The sequence below is a fragment of the Chenopodium album genome, chromosome 10, assembly GCF_948465745.1.
Source record: "Chenopodium album chromosome 10, dcCheAlbu1.1, whole genome shotgun sequence".
Classification (NCBI taxonomy): domain Eukaryota; kingdom Viridiplantae; phylum Streptophyta; class Magnoliopsida; order Caryophyllales; family Amaranthaceae; genus Chenopodium; species Chenopodium album.
The window spans coordinates 3,758,387-3,779,125 of record NC_137843.1 but is presented as its reverse complement, the minus strand read 5'-3'; the positions used below and the strand labels follow the sequence as shown (position 1 = coordinate 3,779,125).

The 20,739-nt window shown below is 34.3% G+C and overlaps 2 protein-coding genes across 4 annotated transcripts; both read left to right on the top strand.

Annotated features, from left to right (window-relative positions):
* The first annotated feature begins 378 nt into the window (after positions 1 to 378).
* LOC145561971 (transcription factor TGA4-like) lies at positions 379 to 5,784 on the top strand. 2 transcript variants are annotated; one of them, XM_081622113.1, is made up of 9 exons: positions 379 to 809; positions 2,325 to 2,455; positions 2,562 to 2,639; positions 3,474 to 3,533; positions 3,620 to 3,697; positions 3,812 to 3,869; positions 4,446 to 4,717; positions 4,954 to 5,184; positions 5,346 to 5,784. In XM_081622113.1, exons 2-9 carry the CDS (start codon positions 2,336 to 2,338, stop codon positions 5,496 to 5,498), a joined length of 1,050 nt encoding a protein of 349 aa, XP_081478239.1. In that variant the 5' UTR covers positions 379 to 809; positions 2,325 to 2,335; the 3' UTR covers positions 5,499 to 5,784. The 2 variants fall into 2 exon arrangements, with proteins under 2 accessions (XP_081478239.1, XP_081478238.1); XM_081622112.1 differs by having other exon boundaries at positions 382 to 809; positions 2,219 to 2,455.
* A 6,392-nt stretch (positions 5,785 to 12,176) lies between these two features.
* Positions 12,177 to 17,815, top strand: LOC145563174 (uncharacterized). Of its 2 annotated transcripts, none has more exons than XM_081623608.1 (7): positions 12,177 to 12,500; positions 12,751 to 12,809; positions 13,056 to 13,238; positions 13,454 to 13,536; positions 14,118 to 15,980; positions 16,115 to 16,283; positions 16,850 to 17,815. In XM_081623608.1, exons 3-7 carry the CDS (start codon positions 13,166 to 13,168, stop codon positions 17,485 to 17,487), a joined length of 2,826 nt encoding a protein of 941 aa, XP_081479734.1. In that variant the 5' UTR covers positions 12,177 to 12,500; positions 12,751 to 12,809; positions 13,056 to 13,165; the 3' UTR covers positions 17,488 to 17,815. The 2 variants fall into 2 exon arrangements, with proteins under 2 accessions (XP_081479734.1, XP_081479733.1); XM_081623607.1 differs by having other exon boundaries at positions 14,115 to 15,980.
* Positions 17,816 to 20,739: the final 2,924 nt, after the last annotated feature.

Genomic DNA, 20,739 nt, shown 5'->3' with positions numbered 1-20,739 from the left:
GCGCCTAGTGCGCGTAGGATAACACCATATTTTATCACTGACCTGGTGCGCATGATATGATCATATAAATATTACCAACAAAGTGGAAATATGACGCCATCATCAACATCAACAGCAATTTAATTATTAATATCAACAACGAAAAAAGTAAATTAGGAGAGAGAAAATAACGATGTATGTATCATATGTTCATTCGCTTACTTCATCATTCAAAATGATAATAACTCAAAAATATAACAGTCCACTTATTATTATTGTTATTATGTATTATGAATCCTCTTCATTTTAAATTCCTCATAAAACATTATTATATATTATCACTACTTGTCCAATTACATTATAACATCCCACCTATTTCTTATTTTCTTCGTTTACGACAAATCAGTTTTTAAACAATTATTCATTCGTTAACTACTACGACTCTACGAGTACTCTTCTCAGTCAAATTGCTTCATAAAATTCTTCTTACTTTTGCTACTTATTAATCATTAATTAATTTAATTTTTCTTTTTTATTACCCCTTATCTAAATAGTTGAAACCACTTAATAATACTTATTTTTATGAGACGAAAGGAGTAAAATAGAATACTCGGTTATAATAAACCCGAAAAATAAAATATAATAATGATGATGATGGTATCTTTTAAGCTAACCTTGCGTTCGTCTTGTTATTATTAATTCTCTCTCACTTGTCAAAAAAATGGATTCCATTTCTGGGTTTCGTTGGAAGATTCTCCCACATTTATTTCTTCCAACAATCCAATTCTCCTTGTATTTCTCGATGTTCTTGAGATAATTCCAAGTTTCAGGTAATTTGTTACTTCATTAATACAAGTTTTATCCTTAAATTTGATAATTATTTTAGTTAGTTAGCTAACTAATAATATGGTTCCTTTTTTCTTTTTAGTTCTTTTTTTTTTTTTTTTTTTTTTTTTTTGGGATTTGCTTTTGTCTTATGATTTGATATAGCATGTCATAGACTTTAATTTTTTTACTTACTTTTTTTTTTTTTTTTTTTGCTTTTTTCTATTGTATAACTACAACTAGAAATACTGCTACTATTAGAATTGTAAATTTCATTTGCTGTTTTTAAAGATTTCTTATCTAAAAATCGTAACTTTATGTATTTATTCGCTGTAACGCGAGCTAAGGATAAAGTTGGGTACATTTAATTCATCACCTTCGAGCTGGCTGGCTCGAAGGTGATGATGGTAAATATTGTTAAAATATTTATGTTTTTGGGGTCAATTTGGATGATATTAAATCAATGGTGAAGTAGAACATCATATAGTGGGAATAATTATTGATTCCACCAAGTTGATGGGATGTTATATGATTACGTGTTTATTCTTAGATGTGATCCTATGGTTCATATTATGTACTTAATTAGTTAGAAGTTATATTGTTTGATTTTTCAATCTTCTTGGAAATAATTTTGAGTAAATATCACAAGGATTTAGAAATGTTTTGTTTTGTACTCTGTAATTTTGATGTATAATTCTTTATCATACATCAAATATTGCACCGGCGATTTTATGTATGTGTATCATTATCTTAGCTAGGCATGTGAGTTTGATTGCATATATACACATGGAATAATATTGATTTGAAGAGGGTTTAATTTAGTGTTGAAGACCGAAGAACGAATTAGGTGTAGTGTCTATGAGATGATTTTGATGGTGGTTTTCAAGATTTGAAGGACTTCACTATTTCATGTATCTATGGAAGCATTTGGAATATCACAAAGGGACATTACACTAACTTGATTGGGAATATGTTGGTGTAGTAACTGATAAATGATCAACTGAGACAATTAATTTCCGTTAAAGATTGCTGTTTAAGGTGGATGTTTCATCAGGTGCTCAAGTGGCATTGCAATATATTGTGAACTAGAATTGATGTCACCAGTGAAACCTTGGTGCTTGTTTTTTTCGATCAGGATGAATTGAACGGAAAAGAATTGATCACCTAAAGTGTGTTCTTGTGCGATAAAGCTTTGGTAGTTTGCACTTTGTTTCTTGGTTACTTAGAATTACTACAGCAGTAACTTGATAATTTGGCTAAAATTACATATGTGTATCTTATAAGAGTTTTCAAATTTCCGTGTATTGGGTTTGCAAATTACATGTGTTTTCTACTTAATGACATGATTTCCATAAAAAAAAACAAGAATCTATTCTCATATATACCTTGAGCTGATGTAAGGCATGCATTTCAGGTAATGCAGATTTGTTGGGTTGTTGAAGTTGATTTTAGTAGCTAGAGAAGTTGATAGTCGTTTTTACTTCATATGAATATGAATTCGCCTACTGCTCAATTTTTAGTGTCAAGAAGGATGAATATATACGAGCCTCTTCACCAGATTAGTTCATGGGTAGACAGTTTCAGAGATGATGGCTTTCCAAATGTATCTCCGTCCACTGTTGTAGAAGTAAACGAGAGACTTGACACCTTGGTACTTTTGATCAGCATTATTCTCTTCATACTTCATACATTCTGGTCAATTATTAATCTCATATTGTTCTGGCACTTTTTTAACCTTCACTTTCGTTAATTCACAGTCAGAGGACACTTCATCTCATGGAGGACAGGCACCTTCTAACAGATATGACCAGGAAGCATCTAAACCTACTGACAAGGTAAAAAGAATTACTGTTAGTGTTTTACCAGAGGGTTATTAATATAAGCTAACATGTTGGCTCCCAAGATTTTGTTTGTCTTAAAACTTGATTTAGTGATTCCATTTCTTGTTAGTTGTTTTCTTACCCTCATATTATCTGGAAGATCTTGAATGTCAGTTTTCTTTGTCAAAACTAAAACATGTTCTTCACCTGGCTACCTTGAGAGTTCAATTGCATGCTCGCTTTTAGTACATTGCCTTGAAAAATATAAATTCCTGTGTTAATGACACGGCCAAAAGTCTTGGCTACAAATCTAGTTATTTTTGTAATTTTTCTTTTGGAATTTGATTCGACTTTCTGATTAACTGATCTTACTAAGTATAAAGTTCACTATGATGTACATATGTTCTTTACAGAGTATGTGTTCCCTTGGGGCTAACTCCCTTTTTATTTGTATTGCCATTTGGAGTTTTTGAACAATCGAACCCCATATATGCACTTGAGTGCTGTTCCACATTGGGAAAAAGAGCAAAGTATCATTTTCCACTTCTAGGAAGTCACTTTATCTGTTGCCAATTGGTTTTAAGGCGAAGCCTCACTTGGTCTTATCCCAGGTTGTTGCAAATTGTGATTACATATTTCATCTTGTTGCTATCAGATAATACTCGATTAGTTTATGTGACACTAGTTATGTTTTAGTTACATTTGTATGTGTTGCCATTCACTGGCCCCTGAGGAGATCATGGATTGGACACTAAAATAAGTGTTTTGCCAGACAGATGATTTTGATGCTGATGTGCATTTTCTTCTCCAGTCTTTTGAAAATTTCTTTGCTTGTCTGCCTTTTTTTAGGTACAAAGACGTCTTGCACAAAATCGTGAGGCTGCTCGCAAAAGTCGTATGCGGAAAAAGGTGGGAAGAGAAGTGTTACAAGTTTAATGAATTGTGGTACTTGTTTTCTGCTGATCTAATTCTTCTTGGAACTTTGTTATTTATAGGTCTATATTCAGCAATTAGAGTTAAGCCGTTCAAAATTGATGCAAATGGAGCAAGAGCTTGAACGAGTGAGACAACAGGTATGATGATAATTGACATAATTCTCATTGCCCTTCTTATCTACTGTAGATGTGTTTCCTAAAGACTGCATCTTTAATCAAAATGCTAAAACTTCCTTGAATGATTGATTCCAGGGTACGCTTGTGAGCAGTGGTATTGATCCGCTTCCTTTCTCTGCCACTGTAAATTCAGGTTTCTGCTTCTAGCATTCTTCTACTTAAAATTTTTGTCTTTTGATAAATTGCTGATTCAATTAGTTTTTGGTGTAATATATAGCTGCAAATTAAATCATTATTTTAAGAAACTTATTGCTCATTCAATCATTTAAAAAAAAAAAAATTTGCTTAGTGAAGTAAGGTTTAATAAATTGAAACAGACCAGTAAAGAGTCTTTTGAATAATAGCCTTCTTATTTTGTTGAATTGTAGAAGTGGGTACTGTTTCATAGCTTGGTATATCAGCTATCTATTTTCGAACAAGATCAATCTAAGTCATTCGAAAGTTGTAACCGGGGTGCTGAGTATAGACCTTTTATTGTAAATTGATATTGAGATAGACTATGAAACTATACTGAAGTAAAGTCAGACTATTGGGAACTTGGGACTCCAAAGTGTGTCTCTTGATTTCATTTTCTATCTCCATTACCAGATCCTATGCATTTATCCAGCTTTATCAATATTGGTTATTTTTAGTGCAAATTTATTAAGCTTACTTTAATTTTAAAACATGAGATTTATGCATTCATTAATAATTGTTTTTTCCTTTTTAGGGATTGTTGCATTTGAGATGGAGTATGGACATTGGGTTGAAGAGCAGAATAAACAGATTTGCGAACTCAGAAATGCATTGAATACCCATATAACCGATGTTGAACTTCGGATTCTGGTAGATAGTGGCATGAAGCACTATTTTGATCTTTTTCAATTGAAGGCAGGTGCAGCAAAGGCCGACGTATTCTATCTCATGTCTGGCATGTGGAAAACGTCAACTGAGCGCTTTTTCTTGTGGATTGGGGGGTTCCGTCCATCGGATTTATTGAAGGTGAAGCATTTTCTTTCCATGTTTACTTCCAATATATTTGTGAAATTTAACAAATTCAGATTAAAACAGTTGACTTCCCTTCTTCCTTAGTAAAAAAATAGAGAGATGTGCTAGGCTTGGTCATGTTTTAGGATTGTTTTGTACTTGAAAGATGTAATGCTGTCATGCTGACTGTTATGGTTAGTCTTCTTCAATAGTACGTAATTTGACAATATTTGCTTTTATGACACTTGTAGGTACTTGGGCCTCAGCTTGAACCCTTGACAAATCAACAAGTGATGGATGTGTACAACCTCAAACAATCATGTGAGCAAGCAGAAGAGGCACTGTCACAGGGAATGGATAAACTGCAGCAGACTTTGGCAGAAACCGTAGGTACAGATCGATTAGGTGAAGGGATTTACACTTCAGAAATGGCTAACAATGCAATTGAGAAACTTGAAGCTCTTGTGAGCTTTGTAAACCAGGTAATAACTTTATAATTCATCATAAAATCCTCCATACCTTATTCACAATTTCTTTTCCTGCCCACTGCATTCTGCCTATTTTGGCGGGGAACTAGTATCTACCCTTTTCGCTTCCTGTTTCGACAGTGTAGGTAGTTAACCTTTGTTCCTTTGTCCACCAGGCAGACCATCTTCGACGAGAGACCCTGCAGCAAATGCACCGGATCCTCACTGTACGTCAAGCAGCTCGAGGCTTGTTAGCTCTAGGAGAGTACTTCCAGCGTCTAAGGGCTCTAAGCTCCCTTTGGTGCAGTCGTCCTCGTCAGCCATCTTAGTTTAACCGATAAAGTATCAAATTTTCAGCTCATCAAGGTGCGTTTGCAGCAATACTATTATTGCACTTCATGTATAGCTTGATATATTCTTGAAGAACCGCGCCCTCCCTCAACAGGAAACTTTGTATATAACAGCAGCAATGCAATTGTTTCCGATGCTAGCCCCTACTGTTATGGACTTGAAAATTATATTTTTGAAAGTTGGTTTACCCATCTGAGTGTGATGTATGTATGTACATGTAAATGATGTAGGCATATTTGTGTACGTCATCAATTTTGTAAATCACCATCTTAGTGCTATCCAATAAATATATGAAGGCAATGTAGTAGGCAGTAGGCTCACTCATACATGGTGAAGTCAACTAAGTGAATCTTGGATTCATGGTGCATTGGTGAGGCTTGGTATACTAAAATCTGGTCTGACAAATTTTTATGAGCAATGTTGTAGGCTCATTGCTCATAAATTCGGTCTGATGATGTTTGATGCAAAAATGTGAAGTATGTAATCATAATGTGGAGATCCAGAAGCTCTGAATCTTAGACCTATGCCCTCCCCTATAGGCCGCTGCAGATGGCAGGCAATCCGACACTACTTAATTTAGAGCCAGGATGTGCCCAAGAGACCAGGGGCAGATTCAGAACACTTATTTGGGATAAATGTTCATTTTTATCAAGCTCGCCTTAGTTAATTTAGTGGGTAGAGCTTGTTCCTCAAGCGCGCGATATTATAATTAAGTTCATGTTTCACTATGAACATTTTAGGGTGGGGTTTTTTTACCTGTCTGCATGCCTTGCCTCATGGTGTATGGGCTTGACTACTCCCTAATCTCTATCCCCTTTTTTTTGCGTTATGGGTTCACTTTATGAGTCAGGGACGGAGCCATACAGGGAGTACAAGGAAGGATAGTAGTCTAGTAGGGCATAATCAAAGCCTAGTTTCATTTACCGAAAAAAAATAAAATAATAATACTATATTGTTGGGGAAAAGCAAGATGTATGGGTTAGCTTGCTTTCAAAAAAAAATTTAAAAATTTGTATGGGCTCATTCTTGGCAATTTTGATCCGCCCTGCCCAAAGCCTTCAAGGCTCAAAAGTCCATTTGATCTTTGTGGAGTTGTTTAGGTTCTCTTGCTATGAGTTATGAGCAAATGTGCTACACTGCTACATCAATATCACTCTATGTATTTGACTCCCAGTTCACAAACTTATTAATAACAACAACACAAAAACTTATACTCGGTCTCTTTGCCTTGGCCCGATGGTTAGAGGACCAAATCTTGTCCCTCGGCATCTAAGGTTATAAAATCAAGTTCCACTATGATTGTATTAGGGGGTGGAGGGGGAGGTGTAGGTGTAGTTACTCTACCCTTTCCCCGCCATGACTGGCGCCATTATCGTATGGCCTTGATTGACCATGACCCTAGGAGCACCCTACCTTAGACAGTATCCAAGCCTTGCATCATTACCTAACCTCAAAAAGGATGAAAAAGGGAAATAATCATTTTTCGGATTGTTCTCAGGTAAGAGGTGTTTGTTTGGTACAAATGTATTAGGAATGCCTCTATCGGATAAAATATGAGTAAAACAATCTAAAGATTCATTTTGCATCCAATCTAATAATTTAGGATGTTCGATTCTAAAATTTGAAAATCAATTTTGAGAGAGATATTTTTGATATCCAAATATTGGATAGCAAAGATCCAATCCATGAATCTAAATTTTAGAAGAATAGTTCAAATAAATATTCGAAATTTTCGAATCGGATTTGGATACCGCTCTTGTACTGTAGCAATGACAAGCAATGTAGCACGTATGTATAGCAATGATGGGAGACGGCTAAATCATACCTTTCCCCACAAATTGTTCAATTGCATCTCAATGAATGATCGATCGAGTTTGTGCACATGACTCCGCGCACTTTATATCATCATCTTAGCCTTTAACAACGTAAACCCCACCAATAAAACAGCTTGTTCATTATTGCATTTGAGTTTGCACCAGTCTAAATTATAAATTATTGCATTTTTTTAGTTGTTTCTTAAGTACCACGTATTAGGTTAGAGTGTTCTCTCGTTAGCTTATTTTTTTGATTTGACCCTTTTGTTTTATGTTTTTTATTTGTGGATGATCTTAATTATTGTTTGTTAGTGGGGACTAGGGTGCTCTCCCTTACTAATTAGAATTTGACAAATATTGGAGATTATTACTCTTGAAAAGAAGGTTTTTTTTTTTTTTTTGAGTCATTTTATTAGAAATGTAGGCCATGTTGTTTGATGAGTGATTTAAAAAATTCGTTAGAGTAGGAGAGCAAAATCTTTTGCAAAACTAGTAGTAAAGAGTGTAGTTGTGAATAAGGAAATTCGTGGTTATATTATTTACTTATTTGATACATACCGTACTTGATAGGGACTTTTTCATTTACTGCCAAACAATTGATAATTTGATTTTGATATTATGAAGTGTTTCTCATTTGCTGCCAAACAAGTGATAATTTGATGTTTTGAAGCTCAAATGCTCAATTGATCGAAAGAGAAAAAAAAAATTCTCCCTATCTTTAAAGTCATAGTGACAGTGTATTTAAAGAGTACGAGAATATAAAGTCAGTGTTTATATGTACAAATTAAATTTGTGCACAAAATTTCCATAGAATTTCCTTTTCTAATGATTAATTTTAAAAAAATTTCATTAACCCACAAATGTAATTTTGAGAATCTTTGACTGAATTTACATATTAAGCATATTCATATAATCATATTCATATGAATATACTTTTTCCGTTTCATATTATTTGCAACAATTTGACATTTTTCCTCTCTACTTTAATCGTTGCAAATAATATGAAACGAAGGTTTTATAAAATATGGTCATAAAGCATTAGGAATGTTACAACTTCTCCCCTCATCACTAGTACTATGTACTTCCAATTATCCATTGGTGCCCTAAACTATATTATTAATATGAAGTAAGTAGTACTCTATAATAATAATTACATGGATGAATAGTATATACAGAGTCTGCATGTAGACCAGTACACTTGAGTATGCATGTGATTAAAGCGGTTTTGTCCAAATGCAGATAGTGAAATGTTGCTAATACTTTAGCCAACCAACTACGACATACACATTTCACAAATATCAACTAATCCCTATATTATTCATCGAAACCAAAGGGTTACCCTACGATTGGACTTCATTTTACCATCATTTTAGGTTTCAATTAGTACAATAGATTACTAGGATTAAGGGAGGGTCTTATAGAAAGAAAAGTAAGCTAAGGCGGGATAGCTTGAATTATTGTCCTTTTGAATGAATTACAATTGTACATTTTGAGATAACAAATTCTAGGTAGTAAGACAAAAGAGTAGTGAAACGCTAACTATAGCATTGATTGGCCTAGATCGTCTTTAATTTGATGTAACAGGACATACAACAATTACGCAACATATAAAAACAAGCTCTTATAGAAAGTGTGTGAACCCCGAAAAGCGCATATAATGAACTAGACCTATATATGAAACTAATCAGATTAAAACCAAACATAAACAAATTAAAATGGGAACAAGCTATAAACAAACACATATCAATCTGAAATTTATACTATCAAACAAGTATTGCTTTGTTAGAGAAATAATGTACTACTCATACTCAAACAAACAAGATGCATATTGTCGTTCATGATCCTCTTCTAATTTGAATCTCCGGCAATTAAATTAGAAAGACATAATTGGAGTTGGTGTTCGATTATGCTATATATATATAATTTCTTGTTTAATTTAGTTTGTACTCCATTTTTATCTGAGCCTTGTCCTTCATTTGCACCAAGTCACCAAACAATAAAAAAGTAAAGCTTTGGTAGACATTGAATTTAATGATTTCACATTAATTTTTCTAAATATGAATATATTGTAATCTTGTTTTTTAATAGAGTACTTCATAATAACTAATAAGGGTTCATCATGTTCCCCAAATCTATCCAACATGAAATCATTACTTATTTAAAACTTATACGAATTTATTTCAAAATATGCATTGAATTTGGTAACAATTACTGTTCCTAAACCTTTAATTTTTAAGGTGAATCGGGCCTACAAATTTACGACTTAGGGTTCCCAATATTAGACCCACAGTACAGTTACAAATTCTTAGTTGTTTTCGAGTATACTTGTAGGCTTGTAGCTAATACGAGTAACTCAATGCGTTCGTGGTCAACAAAATTACCAAACAACCCTTACTTTACTAACCGAAATGACGTCGCTGCCCCCTTATATTAACAATACTCGTCAATATGCCTTATTAACGAGTATTTTCTCTTTTATAGATTTGCTCATTAATGTTTTTATTTAATGAACAAAATTGATAAAATGAGTTAGAACATAATTGAATGGTCATTGGATACACCTTGTTTTAGGTGTACTCGATATATACGGGTATACCAAGAAACAAGATAGAGGTGCGATTATCTGGTGAGTCTGGTGACTAATTGTGCAAACTGCTAACTGTAAAGTACTCCTTATTTAACTAATAAAGTAATAATAATTCGTATCTAATTGAAATTTAAGTGAAAAATATTAGAAAGAGTAATGAAATGCTACTGGTAGTCCAGTTTACGGCACACACGCTAACATTACAAAAAAGAGTAGCACGTCGTCCATATTCTTTTCTTTCTTTCCAATTCTCTTTCTCTCTCCTCCAATTGTATGACTTCGTGCGTTAAACCAACTGTCTAATTATTAGCTGTATTAATTAATTTAATCTTAAACACCTCTTGTATAATTAATTTATCAACTACTCTACCCCTTTTTTATTCTTTAATTTAAGTCAAAATATTATTATTGGCTTAATTAAACCAGACAGTTTTTCTAGTTCTGTTGAAATTAAGAACTGTAAAAACTGCGGTCGATGGTCAAGGATATATAGCACTGCCATCATTTAATCACATGCATGGACCTTTCTTAGTTGTTGCTCATATCCTCATCACTTCTTCATAATTATGGGTTGTTAAAACTTACGGTTTTTTCATCAAACGCCCTTAACCTTTCGAAAAATTCACCAAATACTCTCAAGTTTTTCAAAATTCACCTAATACCACTGACGTTTGTTATTATTCATACAATGATCTCAAAATGCCCCTGACGTTAAAGGTTTATTAGCAATAAAATTTAATTCACCAAATGCCCTAACTTTGTTAAATAATTCATCAAATGCCTTAACTTTGTTAAATAAAATTTAATTCACCAAATAATGAATGACTAGTTTGAAATTTAGAAAACTAATCGTTAGTTTGGTTTTTACCCTTTTTTACATAAATACTCAACACATTGCAACCCTCTTATTTGCTTAACCACAAATTTTAACACCATGAGTTATATGTCTAAATCCTCTTCCTCAATGTATGAGTGCATCAGAATTGTAAATAACCTCTATTCATAAAAAGAAGTGTAGGAGACCAGGCAAACAAAGAAAAAAAAGGGTCAAATGAAGTAGAGATGATAATTTTGCAGGCTTGGGCGGGAAACGGACTGGGCATATAGTTCATATATTTTCCAACGGGCTTAATATAGCAAACTCAAGCCCCTTTTATGCGGGCTTGACAATTTGTTCATATCCGCACTAGTAAACGGTCTAGGCTTGTCCGCGAGCTAATGGACTTAGAGCTTCTAAGAGTACTCATACATTAAGGAAGATGATTTGGACATATAACTCATGATGATAAAATTGTGGTTAAGCAAATAAGAGGACTGCTATGTGTTGAGTATTTATGCAAAAAAGGATTAGAATCAAAATTAACAGCTAGTTTCCTAAATTTCAAACTAGTCGTTGTACCTCAAAAAACAGAGGGTATTTTGTGTAATTATTTAACAAATTTAGGGAATTTGGTAAATTAAATTTCATTGCTAACGGACCTTTAATGTCAGGGTATTTTGAGGTCACGGTGTGAATAATAACAAACGTCGGTGGTATTTGATAAATTTTGAAAAACTTGAGGGTATTTGGTGAATTTTGCAAAAAGTAAAGAGTATTTGGTGAAAAAACCGTAAAACTTAAAACCATTTTTACTCCCATTTTTTTTATTTTTTAATAATGATTTTAATACTCATATACATTACTCGTCTCGATTGCTCTATGCCTTTGAATATAGCCTTAGTTATCGTACTATTGAGTTTCAGGATGACTAACTTTAGTTTACATGGTCTAATTTCAATAAATAAAAATCAGGTAAATAAAACACACTGATTTCCAATGAAAGATCTAAAACAACGACGTATGACGGTATAAGTACAATTCATTAGTATGAGTAAGCTCTATCTAATCATATTTTTCAAATTCCAAATTTATGATTGAATTGTAAATCATTAACTTCTCCTTAAAAATGACGTGGCACATGTTTGTTAGCCATTAAATCACATTCATGATACAAACCTCTCTATGTCTCTCTCACCTCAGGGAAGTAAATATTAGTGGGCCATTTAACAACTACCCATAAAAAACACAGCAAGAGTACTTCTCCTATTACAATAATCAACTTCCTAAAGATGCAAAAAACCCCCCCTTGCCTCCCACTTTTTAGCTGGTTGTGGGGTTCTACACCTTCAACCTCACCTTTACTTTTCCATTCTTTAATCCCGACGACGACAATATACTAATTAATTTGTACCCGTATTAATGCACTAGATATTAATACTTTTTAAATGTTCGTTTACTCAAACAAAAGAAAAAGCTTACTCTCTCTAACCCCTAATAATAATTATTATTACATTATTAATTTTTATTCTCATCATCTTCTTCTACTTCAACATTATTAACATACGAGTGTTATTGTTATTATTATCATCATTTATTAAATTATTATTATAGTTTCATATCCACCATTACCTGCTTTGAATCTTCAATTCTTCCCCACGATCTCCATTCTTTCTCTCTCTAAAATTGCTAAACTTCAGCAACATTTTCTGTTGCAGTTTCTCTCTCTTTTACTTCAACGCATTTTCCTGTCATTTATTGGGTGCGTTAATTCTCAATTTTGTAATTTGTTGGATTTTATTTGAATATTTTAGTCTTCATCAATTTAGTTCCTTAAGAATCTAAACTAACATTTTGGTGATTAATGCATGTTTGAATGATTAACCACATTGATTAAGAGCATAATTAAATTATCTAGTACGATGTATGATAGTTCAGATTAGTTGATTATGTAGTTTTAACAATTTTCTAATTTAAGTTTTTTTTTTTTTTTTTTCTTTTCATATCTGCAGTTTGATAAAGTTGCAATTGGAAATCATAATCATCTGGAACAATCTGAACATAATTGAAGGTAATTTTTTTTTTTTGTTGGTTAATCAATAAATTTGACTTAATGTTAGGCAAGAAAGATGATGAGATTTTACAAGACTCTCTTTTTTTTTTTTAGATTGAGTAATGAAATTATGAATGCATTGAGATATATTGAATGTGACAATCCTTAATTATGTGGGTTTATATTTAATTTTTGTATATTATATGGTTTTACCAAAAGCATTGAAGCTAATTAGTAAATTTTTGTGTTCATGTTGTTGTACAGTGGTATGCTTGAGACATTGAGGATACGTTTCGATTTTTCGAGGTTTTAATGGGTTGATGAATTGTTAAGATTTTGAGAATTTTATTGGATTTTGATAAACTGGAGGCTGCATGGGAGGATTATTGCACCTTTTTGATTTTCATCAAGGGTCCATGGGAAGGAGGCATAAGAAACAAGGGAGTGGTATGCATTCATTCAATCTCATCATACACGAAATCGTTGTATTTGTTCTGTATTGATTTTTGTTTAGACTTTGATACTTGATTATGTATTGTAATTGGCTAGAAATTTAGCTAAATGTAAGAATTAGAAACATGTATAAATGGCATTTGTGATCTATGTAATTCTATCAAAACAGAATTGACTGATATTGCTTGTAAATTGGCTTATGTATGTAGCCGATGTAGCAGCTCCTCGCAATAGTTTAGAGATGGCAGCTGAAACGTTGCGGAATCATTATGCTGTCGAAAGCTATGAACAGGTGATTGCCCTGATTCCTTACAATGTCCTGCAATTTTTCTAAGAACGATACATGACCTATCGAGTATCTATGTTGCCTGTCAGTTTGGCGTAGTTTGTCTTTCCTCATCTTAGTTCATGATTCATTAACATGAGAACTTGGAAATTAATTATGATTACTTGCATTTTAACTTATACATTCTTAGAAATCCAATCAATTCAGAATGAAGTGTTAATTTAGGGTACTCAAGTCAGTTGTAGCCCGATCACACTTGTTCTGAAGATGATCCTGCCTTCAATTTCTGATGAGTAATGTCCTTTGTTGTCAGTGAGCTCTCATTCCTTATTGAGTGATTACAGCTTCACCGTATTCTATTGTTGTCAGTGGTCTCATTTTACATAGCTCGATGAAGAATCAATCCGGCGCTGTCAGTTTTCTTGGTCTCTTTCTCAACCCCATCCAAAAAATAAAGATAATTCTAGTAGCATATTAGGCAAGAGTATCACATTTTAGTTTTTCACGACCATAATTCAAATGCTCAACTTGCTTATTTTGTCGCTAACTGCATTGGTTCATTTTTCAATACTCATTGAAAACAGCAGGATTTTCCCAAGAGGAGCTACTATCCAACCAATGCCTCAATGAAGAAGTTGATTAGCAAGGACTTATCAAAGCAACAAAGTAATAAACAGAATTCACCAAGTATTGTTGCAAGGCTGATGGGGATGGATCTATTGCCAGTGGATTCCGAGCCTGAAGTTCAACCTCTTCAGGATGAAGAAGACAAGGTCGAATTCATTGACAAAAAAGTCCAGCTCGTAGAAAAGGTATCATCTGTTCGTGCCCCTAAAAAGTCAAAGTCGTCTAGCAAAAAGGAGGAATACCGTTCATATAAAGATACATACTTTAGATACTGGAGCAGTGGCAAAAATCTTGGAAAGCCACGTCCTCGAATACATCCTCAAGAGAAAGAGCTTCAGAAATTTAAGAAAGACTTTGAAGCCTGGCAGGCATCCAGGTTCCTTGAATGTGCAAGGGTGGTTCAACTCGGCAATATTCCTGAACAGTGGCTTGCACAGTTGGATCTTACAAAGGAAAAGATGTCTATCTATGAAACTTCCAGAAAAGATGCTATGGATAAATCTGGGGAGCACAAGAGGGACGCAATTAGATCAAGGTCTCTACATGGAGATGATTTTGAGCGTCTTGGATACAAGAAGGATGCATTCCTACCTAAGCACAAGGAATCATATTCTTTCAGTGCATTACGCCCAGGTAGAGACCTTGAGCAGCACTCTTTAAGGGATTCTGATATAGGCTCTGAGAGATGTAGGTCTCTACATAGAGATGATTTTGAGCGTCTTGGATACAAGAAGGATGCATTCATACCTAAGCACAAGGAATCATATTCTTTCAGTGGAGTACGCTCAGGTAGAGACCTTGAGCAGCTCTCTTTAAGGGATTCTGATATAGACTTGGAGAAATCTTCTGCTCCCTCAAAGATTGTAGTTTTAAAGCCTGGTCCTGATAGCTTTAGTGCCAATGATGAGTCTTGGGTTACTTCTTCTAGCTCAATGGATGATAGAGACTGTATAGAGGATCTTCTCGAGGAAGTGAGGGAAAGGCTAAGATATGAAATGCAGGGTAATGCCTTGAATAAGGGTTCCATGGTTAGAGGAGGTGGGATTGAGACTCCGTTTAAGGAAAAACCAGCATATGAAAGACAAACCTGTCAACCAGTTGCTAAATGTGTGATAGAGAATACCGATGGTGACCTGGGCAGGAAGTTCTTTCGATCAGAATCAGCAAGGTTCTATAAAAATGAAAGTCTGATGAGTGAGCTGGCTCCATCATCGCCAGAGTACATGACTAAAGATACCAAAAAATTCTTGTCGGAGAGACTGAGGAATATCTTGGATAGGGAAAAACACCCAAATCATCATCTCACCTCTGGTGGTTCTCCCAGGGAACCCTTGTTTGATGATGCTAGGGTACGATTAGAGAAAGCAAGAGATATCTTGAATGCTGAACATGGAAAGAACTCTTGGTGTGATGGGAACTATGGTGCAGATACACGAGCTAGGTCCTTCCGGTATGAGCTAAAAGACGATGGGAATACTCAAGAACAGCCATCTCCCAGGAATCTTATCCGATCTTTGTCAGCTCCGGTATCCGGAATGTCATTTGGGAAGCTTCTTCTAGAGGATAGATATGTTTCACCAGGGGCACATATTAAAAGGAAGCACGAGGCCTTTGATAAATTTTCAATTGATATTAAAGACCAAAGGAAAGAAAGGTTTAATTTGCGAGAAAAGGTTTCTAGTCTCAAACATAGCCTCTCTCTTAGAAGGATGTTGTTTAGCAAAAAGCTCGAGTCAATGGATTTCTCTGAGAGCAATGAATTTGATTCAACAAAAGATATAATGAATGGACCCTCAGTTATATCAAGTTTTAATGACAGAAATGTAAGTAAATGTTTTATCCAAATATTGAAGTATTTATTAATGCCTGAATTTTCAGGATTCAGATAAATACCATTTGTAGTGGCTCACCTTGAAAGATCATTAATTCATGTTTGTTTCATCTGCTGTCATTGTAGGACAATTCAACTGAGCTTCCGCCTAGTCCTGCATCCATATGCAGTAGCTATCAGGAAGAATTTTGGAAGCCAATAGACCATACCAGTCCTGCATCAATCTCTGACGTGACCTCAGTAGAAGATCACGGTGTGGGCAATGTTTTTAAAGACATCAGCTCCAATCTTACAGGTTGGAACATACTAAGATGCCTTATATATTTTATAATTATGATCATTAATTGGGTAGCAAATTACTATGTTCCTGGTTTCTAATACAAAGTACATATGGTTTTTGCTCTTTGAATAAATATATCACATCACTGCTATACAATTTCTTGTCAGTTGTATAGTCAAGTACATCATTGCCTAGTGATTGGTTAATGTTAATATTACCGGCACCATAGTCAATGTATATCATTGTATTTTAGCTAGGTATATCTGTCAGACTAATGCTTTATTGTTTTAAGGAAACTATCCTGGTATACCATAGCTGTGTCAAATATGTCCATGCATGAGTAAGTTAATTGATTGTTATTAGCTACCTAGAAATTTATCTAGGAACATTGCTGCTGAAATTTGGAAATGCATTTATGTTTGAACTTAATAGATGAATTGGCCAATAAGCTGTCTGATCAGGAAGTTGTTTGTGCATGCCACAATGACACTCTCCATTTGTAGACAAATTTTGATTTGTATTTCATCATCTTAAGAACTCAAATTGATCATCTTTTTTCTTCATCAATTTATGTGCAACAGAGTTGCGAAAGCAGTTGAATCAACTTGATTATGAAGGATCAGAAATCAGTCAAATCACCACTGTTACCGAGGATCCTTCAGAATCAGAGATGATTGAATTGGAAAGTGAAGCAGAAGTCTATATCAAGAACCTACTTGTTGCTTCAGGTTTGTATGATGGATCGTGGGTTAAATCTTTTTCGAGATGGGATCCATATGTGAAGCCCATGGGAAATTGGGTCTTCGAAAAGGTGGAAGAATCATACCAAAAACCAACCAACGAATATGAAGCTGCAAGCTACAATGACAGTAGTTTGGAGCATAAATTATTGTTTGATTTATTGAATGAGGCACTCACAATTGTACTTGGACCCCCTAGGACATTGTCCAAGTTCAAGAGGAAGATAACTGAAGTTGCCATGTTGCCCCACCCTCGGGGCAGAAAACTATTGGAGCAGGTATGGGATATGGTATGTGAATTTTTATATCCCTCGAGCTACTCATCCTGTTATTCATTCGACGATTTGGTGGCTCATGATTTGAATGTTATGCCTTGGTCTAGTCATTTGGATGAAGAGATGTGTGATATGGGTAAAGAACTGGAATATCAAATTATAGGGGACCTTGTGGAAGAGCTTCTGATGGATATGCAGTTTTAAATTTTGGTTGTGACGATTGTGTACAGATACCACAGTTTTTACTCGTGAGATAGCGTTGTGTATAAGGGTGAAGTATGGACTCACCAGTGCTGTGATCAGTGTTCGTAAATTTACGTATATGTCATACGAGATTGTAGGTGTTCGTGAATAGGTAGGGGATTTAACCAATGACTGTAAATTTTACTTCTCATGTATCACTAATTATTTTTTCTTTTTCCTGACAAGTTGATCTACAATGAAAACAGGAAATGCTGATAATCTGAGTGAGATGCTGAATAAATTGTCTTGTACATTGCTTTATCTTTCTGAAGGATGTGCAACAACTTTTTCCAGGAAACTTAAACATTTGCTGCTTTGAGAAATTTGCTCTTTCATACAGTTCACATTTCAGCAACCTGTTCTCACTTTTTTCACTGAAGAAAAACAAAGTAATCACATTATATCAATACAGTATTAAAATCTGCTATTCTGCCAAAGCCTAACCCAAATCTTGACTACTTGACTTGATGACTTGTCTAAATTGGTCTGATCCACCCAAACTCAACAAAGAAAAATCTGATTAAATTGACTTACCTAGACAAGTTAGCTTCAAATTGAATACGAACTCGAAATTCAGATTGAAAAAACCAAGCCTAACCTGCTAAAAATATCATTAAATCACACCTGATCTGACCAAACCCGATTGAGATAAAACCAACCATGAATTAAGTTCAACCTTGACCGATTAACCCCCTTTACCCACCTATTGACTTGAAAACCCCTCAATACAGTCTATACAATGCCAATCTCATCAAATTCCATTTGTCATTGGGCCTTTGCCAAGTCTTACATAAGAAGATAGACCAAATGGCCCACAAACTGATATAAAGACTTGGAAGAGCAAAATTAAACTGTAAGAAGACTCAAAACTTATTGATTGTTTCAAACTCAGATCATACTTGTACATAATTGGTACAAATTGGTGAACATATACCACAAACAAAGTTAATTTATCCTAGTCACATTAAAAATGAATGGACCTAACAAAATAAGATAACCAAAGACTAGCTTATTGTGTGCCAGTGACATAAGAGGTTGGTAAAGAGGACCATAAAAAATAAGTAGACTTGATCGAGCTCATGAATAGAGTTGCCTTTATCTGCAGGCAACTCATCATTTTTTTGGGCGGCCGAAGGTTGGTTCACCTATTTCTCTATTTGACTTTTATAGGGGTCTAACTTTGTAGACTTGAGCAATAAACGCATTAAATGATGCTCTACCCAACAAATAAAGAAATTTCATTTTTTTTTTTTTTCTTGTAGCAATTACAAATTGCAAAGCGTAAACTTATTTATTTATTTTAATCTGTAAGATACATGGAAAGGGCCCCCACCCTATCACAGGAATGGGGGGTGAGGAGTCGAACACCCAACCACTTGGGGGGGGGGGGGCGGGGGAGATGGAGGGACTAAGGACTAACCATCCCTCCATCTCCTACATTCTCGTGCAAATTTGATATATATATTAAAAAATATTTTTTTTTAAGTTGGATGTATCACTCATGTGGCTCTTTTATATATGTAAACTTATTTAAAGGTACTTGTATAATAATTTTTATGTACAACCAACTGTACCTTAAGTATGATACCCTATACAATTAAAGTTATTTCTTTGTTCATGAACATGGTACAAATAGTTATACAATGAAATCTCACATAAAGTTATAATGCACATATGGGATGATTGTATAGATCGTGCATGCATAATCTCTTTTAGTTGGGTAGACTATTGAAATATTAGGAATAATCACCAAAATTTCTTAAACCCCAGCTAATTCGGAATTGACAGTATAAATTGCAGATGATGGTGTATCCCTTAGAAATAGAAGGTATGAAAAGGTTGGCCTTGGGCCTGTTCAAGGGAAGACTAGAGATCCGAAAAACAATAGGTCAAGTTAAGACCCAACATTTCACTTTCAAGGGGTCTACTTTAAGGGACTCATGAAGTGGATAACTAATAATAATTCCACACTACTAGCTTTATTAAACTTTGGTATAGCTAACTTTAATCCATTAGTCAACTTTTGCAAAAAGAGGAGGATATATTTTTCTTACATATACTTTGCCATCCTCAGACCATGATTTACGTCATACTTCCCGTGTCTTATGCAGTTTACTACTTTTTCCGTTTTATTTTGGCCAACATATTGTTCCTTTAAATACTTTAAGGACTTATTTTCTTCAGCTTATTTTTAGTTTAGTTCAGTTCACTTCACTTCTTGATTTCCTTCTATTATAAAGTATTCAATTCAGTTCAATTCAACTCCAATAAGTTTAGTTTAGTTCAGTTCAGCTCAGTTCAGTCAATCAAAACAAGCCCTAAATTCTTAGTTGTTTTCGAGTATATTTAATTGGATAGCGAGACCTTATCCCATATGCATGCTAAAAGGGGCTAATTAATATAAGGCATTTTAGCACATACATAGCTACATATTAGTAGTCGAACACGTTACACGACCATGCACAGTACCTAATTGAATAATAGACTATGCGCCACCCTAGCTGCAGCGCACGAATTGTATAGTAATAAAACATGCACCCCCTTAATAAGTCCAAAACCGATTACAACATGTTTTGTAATTTAAGTAGTCGAGAGATTGGGTTACATAATTGCTACAATACAATTATTAACTACTTGGTACGTTTTTTTATAGTCCTATAAAAACATGTATGATCAGGTTTATTCGGCCAAATGACAATTGGCGTACGGCGGAGGACTGGAGAAGCACATGATTTGTCGGTTTACTGCGAACAGTTCGAAAATAACCTTAACACTAAACAAATATTTTATGGGCATAATAACTAATAAGGCTATAGTTTTGTAGTTGGAATATTCTATCTTCATGTCAAAATTATGTTTAATGTTTGATTTGTAGACTGATGTGTTGGGTGCATTGTATCAGGAACGTGTGTGCGTATTGGAACAGTAAGTCAAGAACACTAATATGTTGGCCGATTAAACATGTTTAGGTAGCGTATTAAAATCACATACGAGTTTCACAAACTAAAACTTACTACGCAATAAGTATTAGATACAATAATTACTCAGTACCTTTCTTTTGTATCTGATTATTATCAACACTTAAAACCAAAACGAATATTGGATATAGACAAACGGTTGAAAGTAAACCACGCACCAAAATCATTTTTTTTTGTTAGGAAAACAATTATAATACAAGTAAAAGTGATTGCTCGAGTAATTCAACCGACAGTA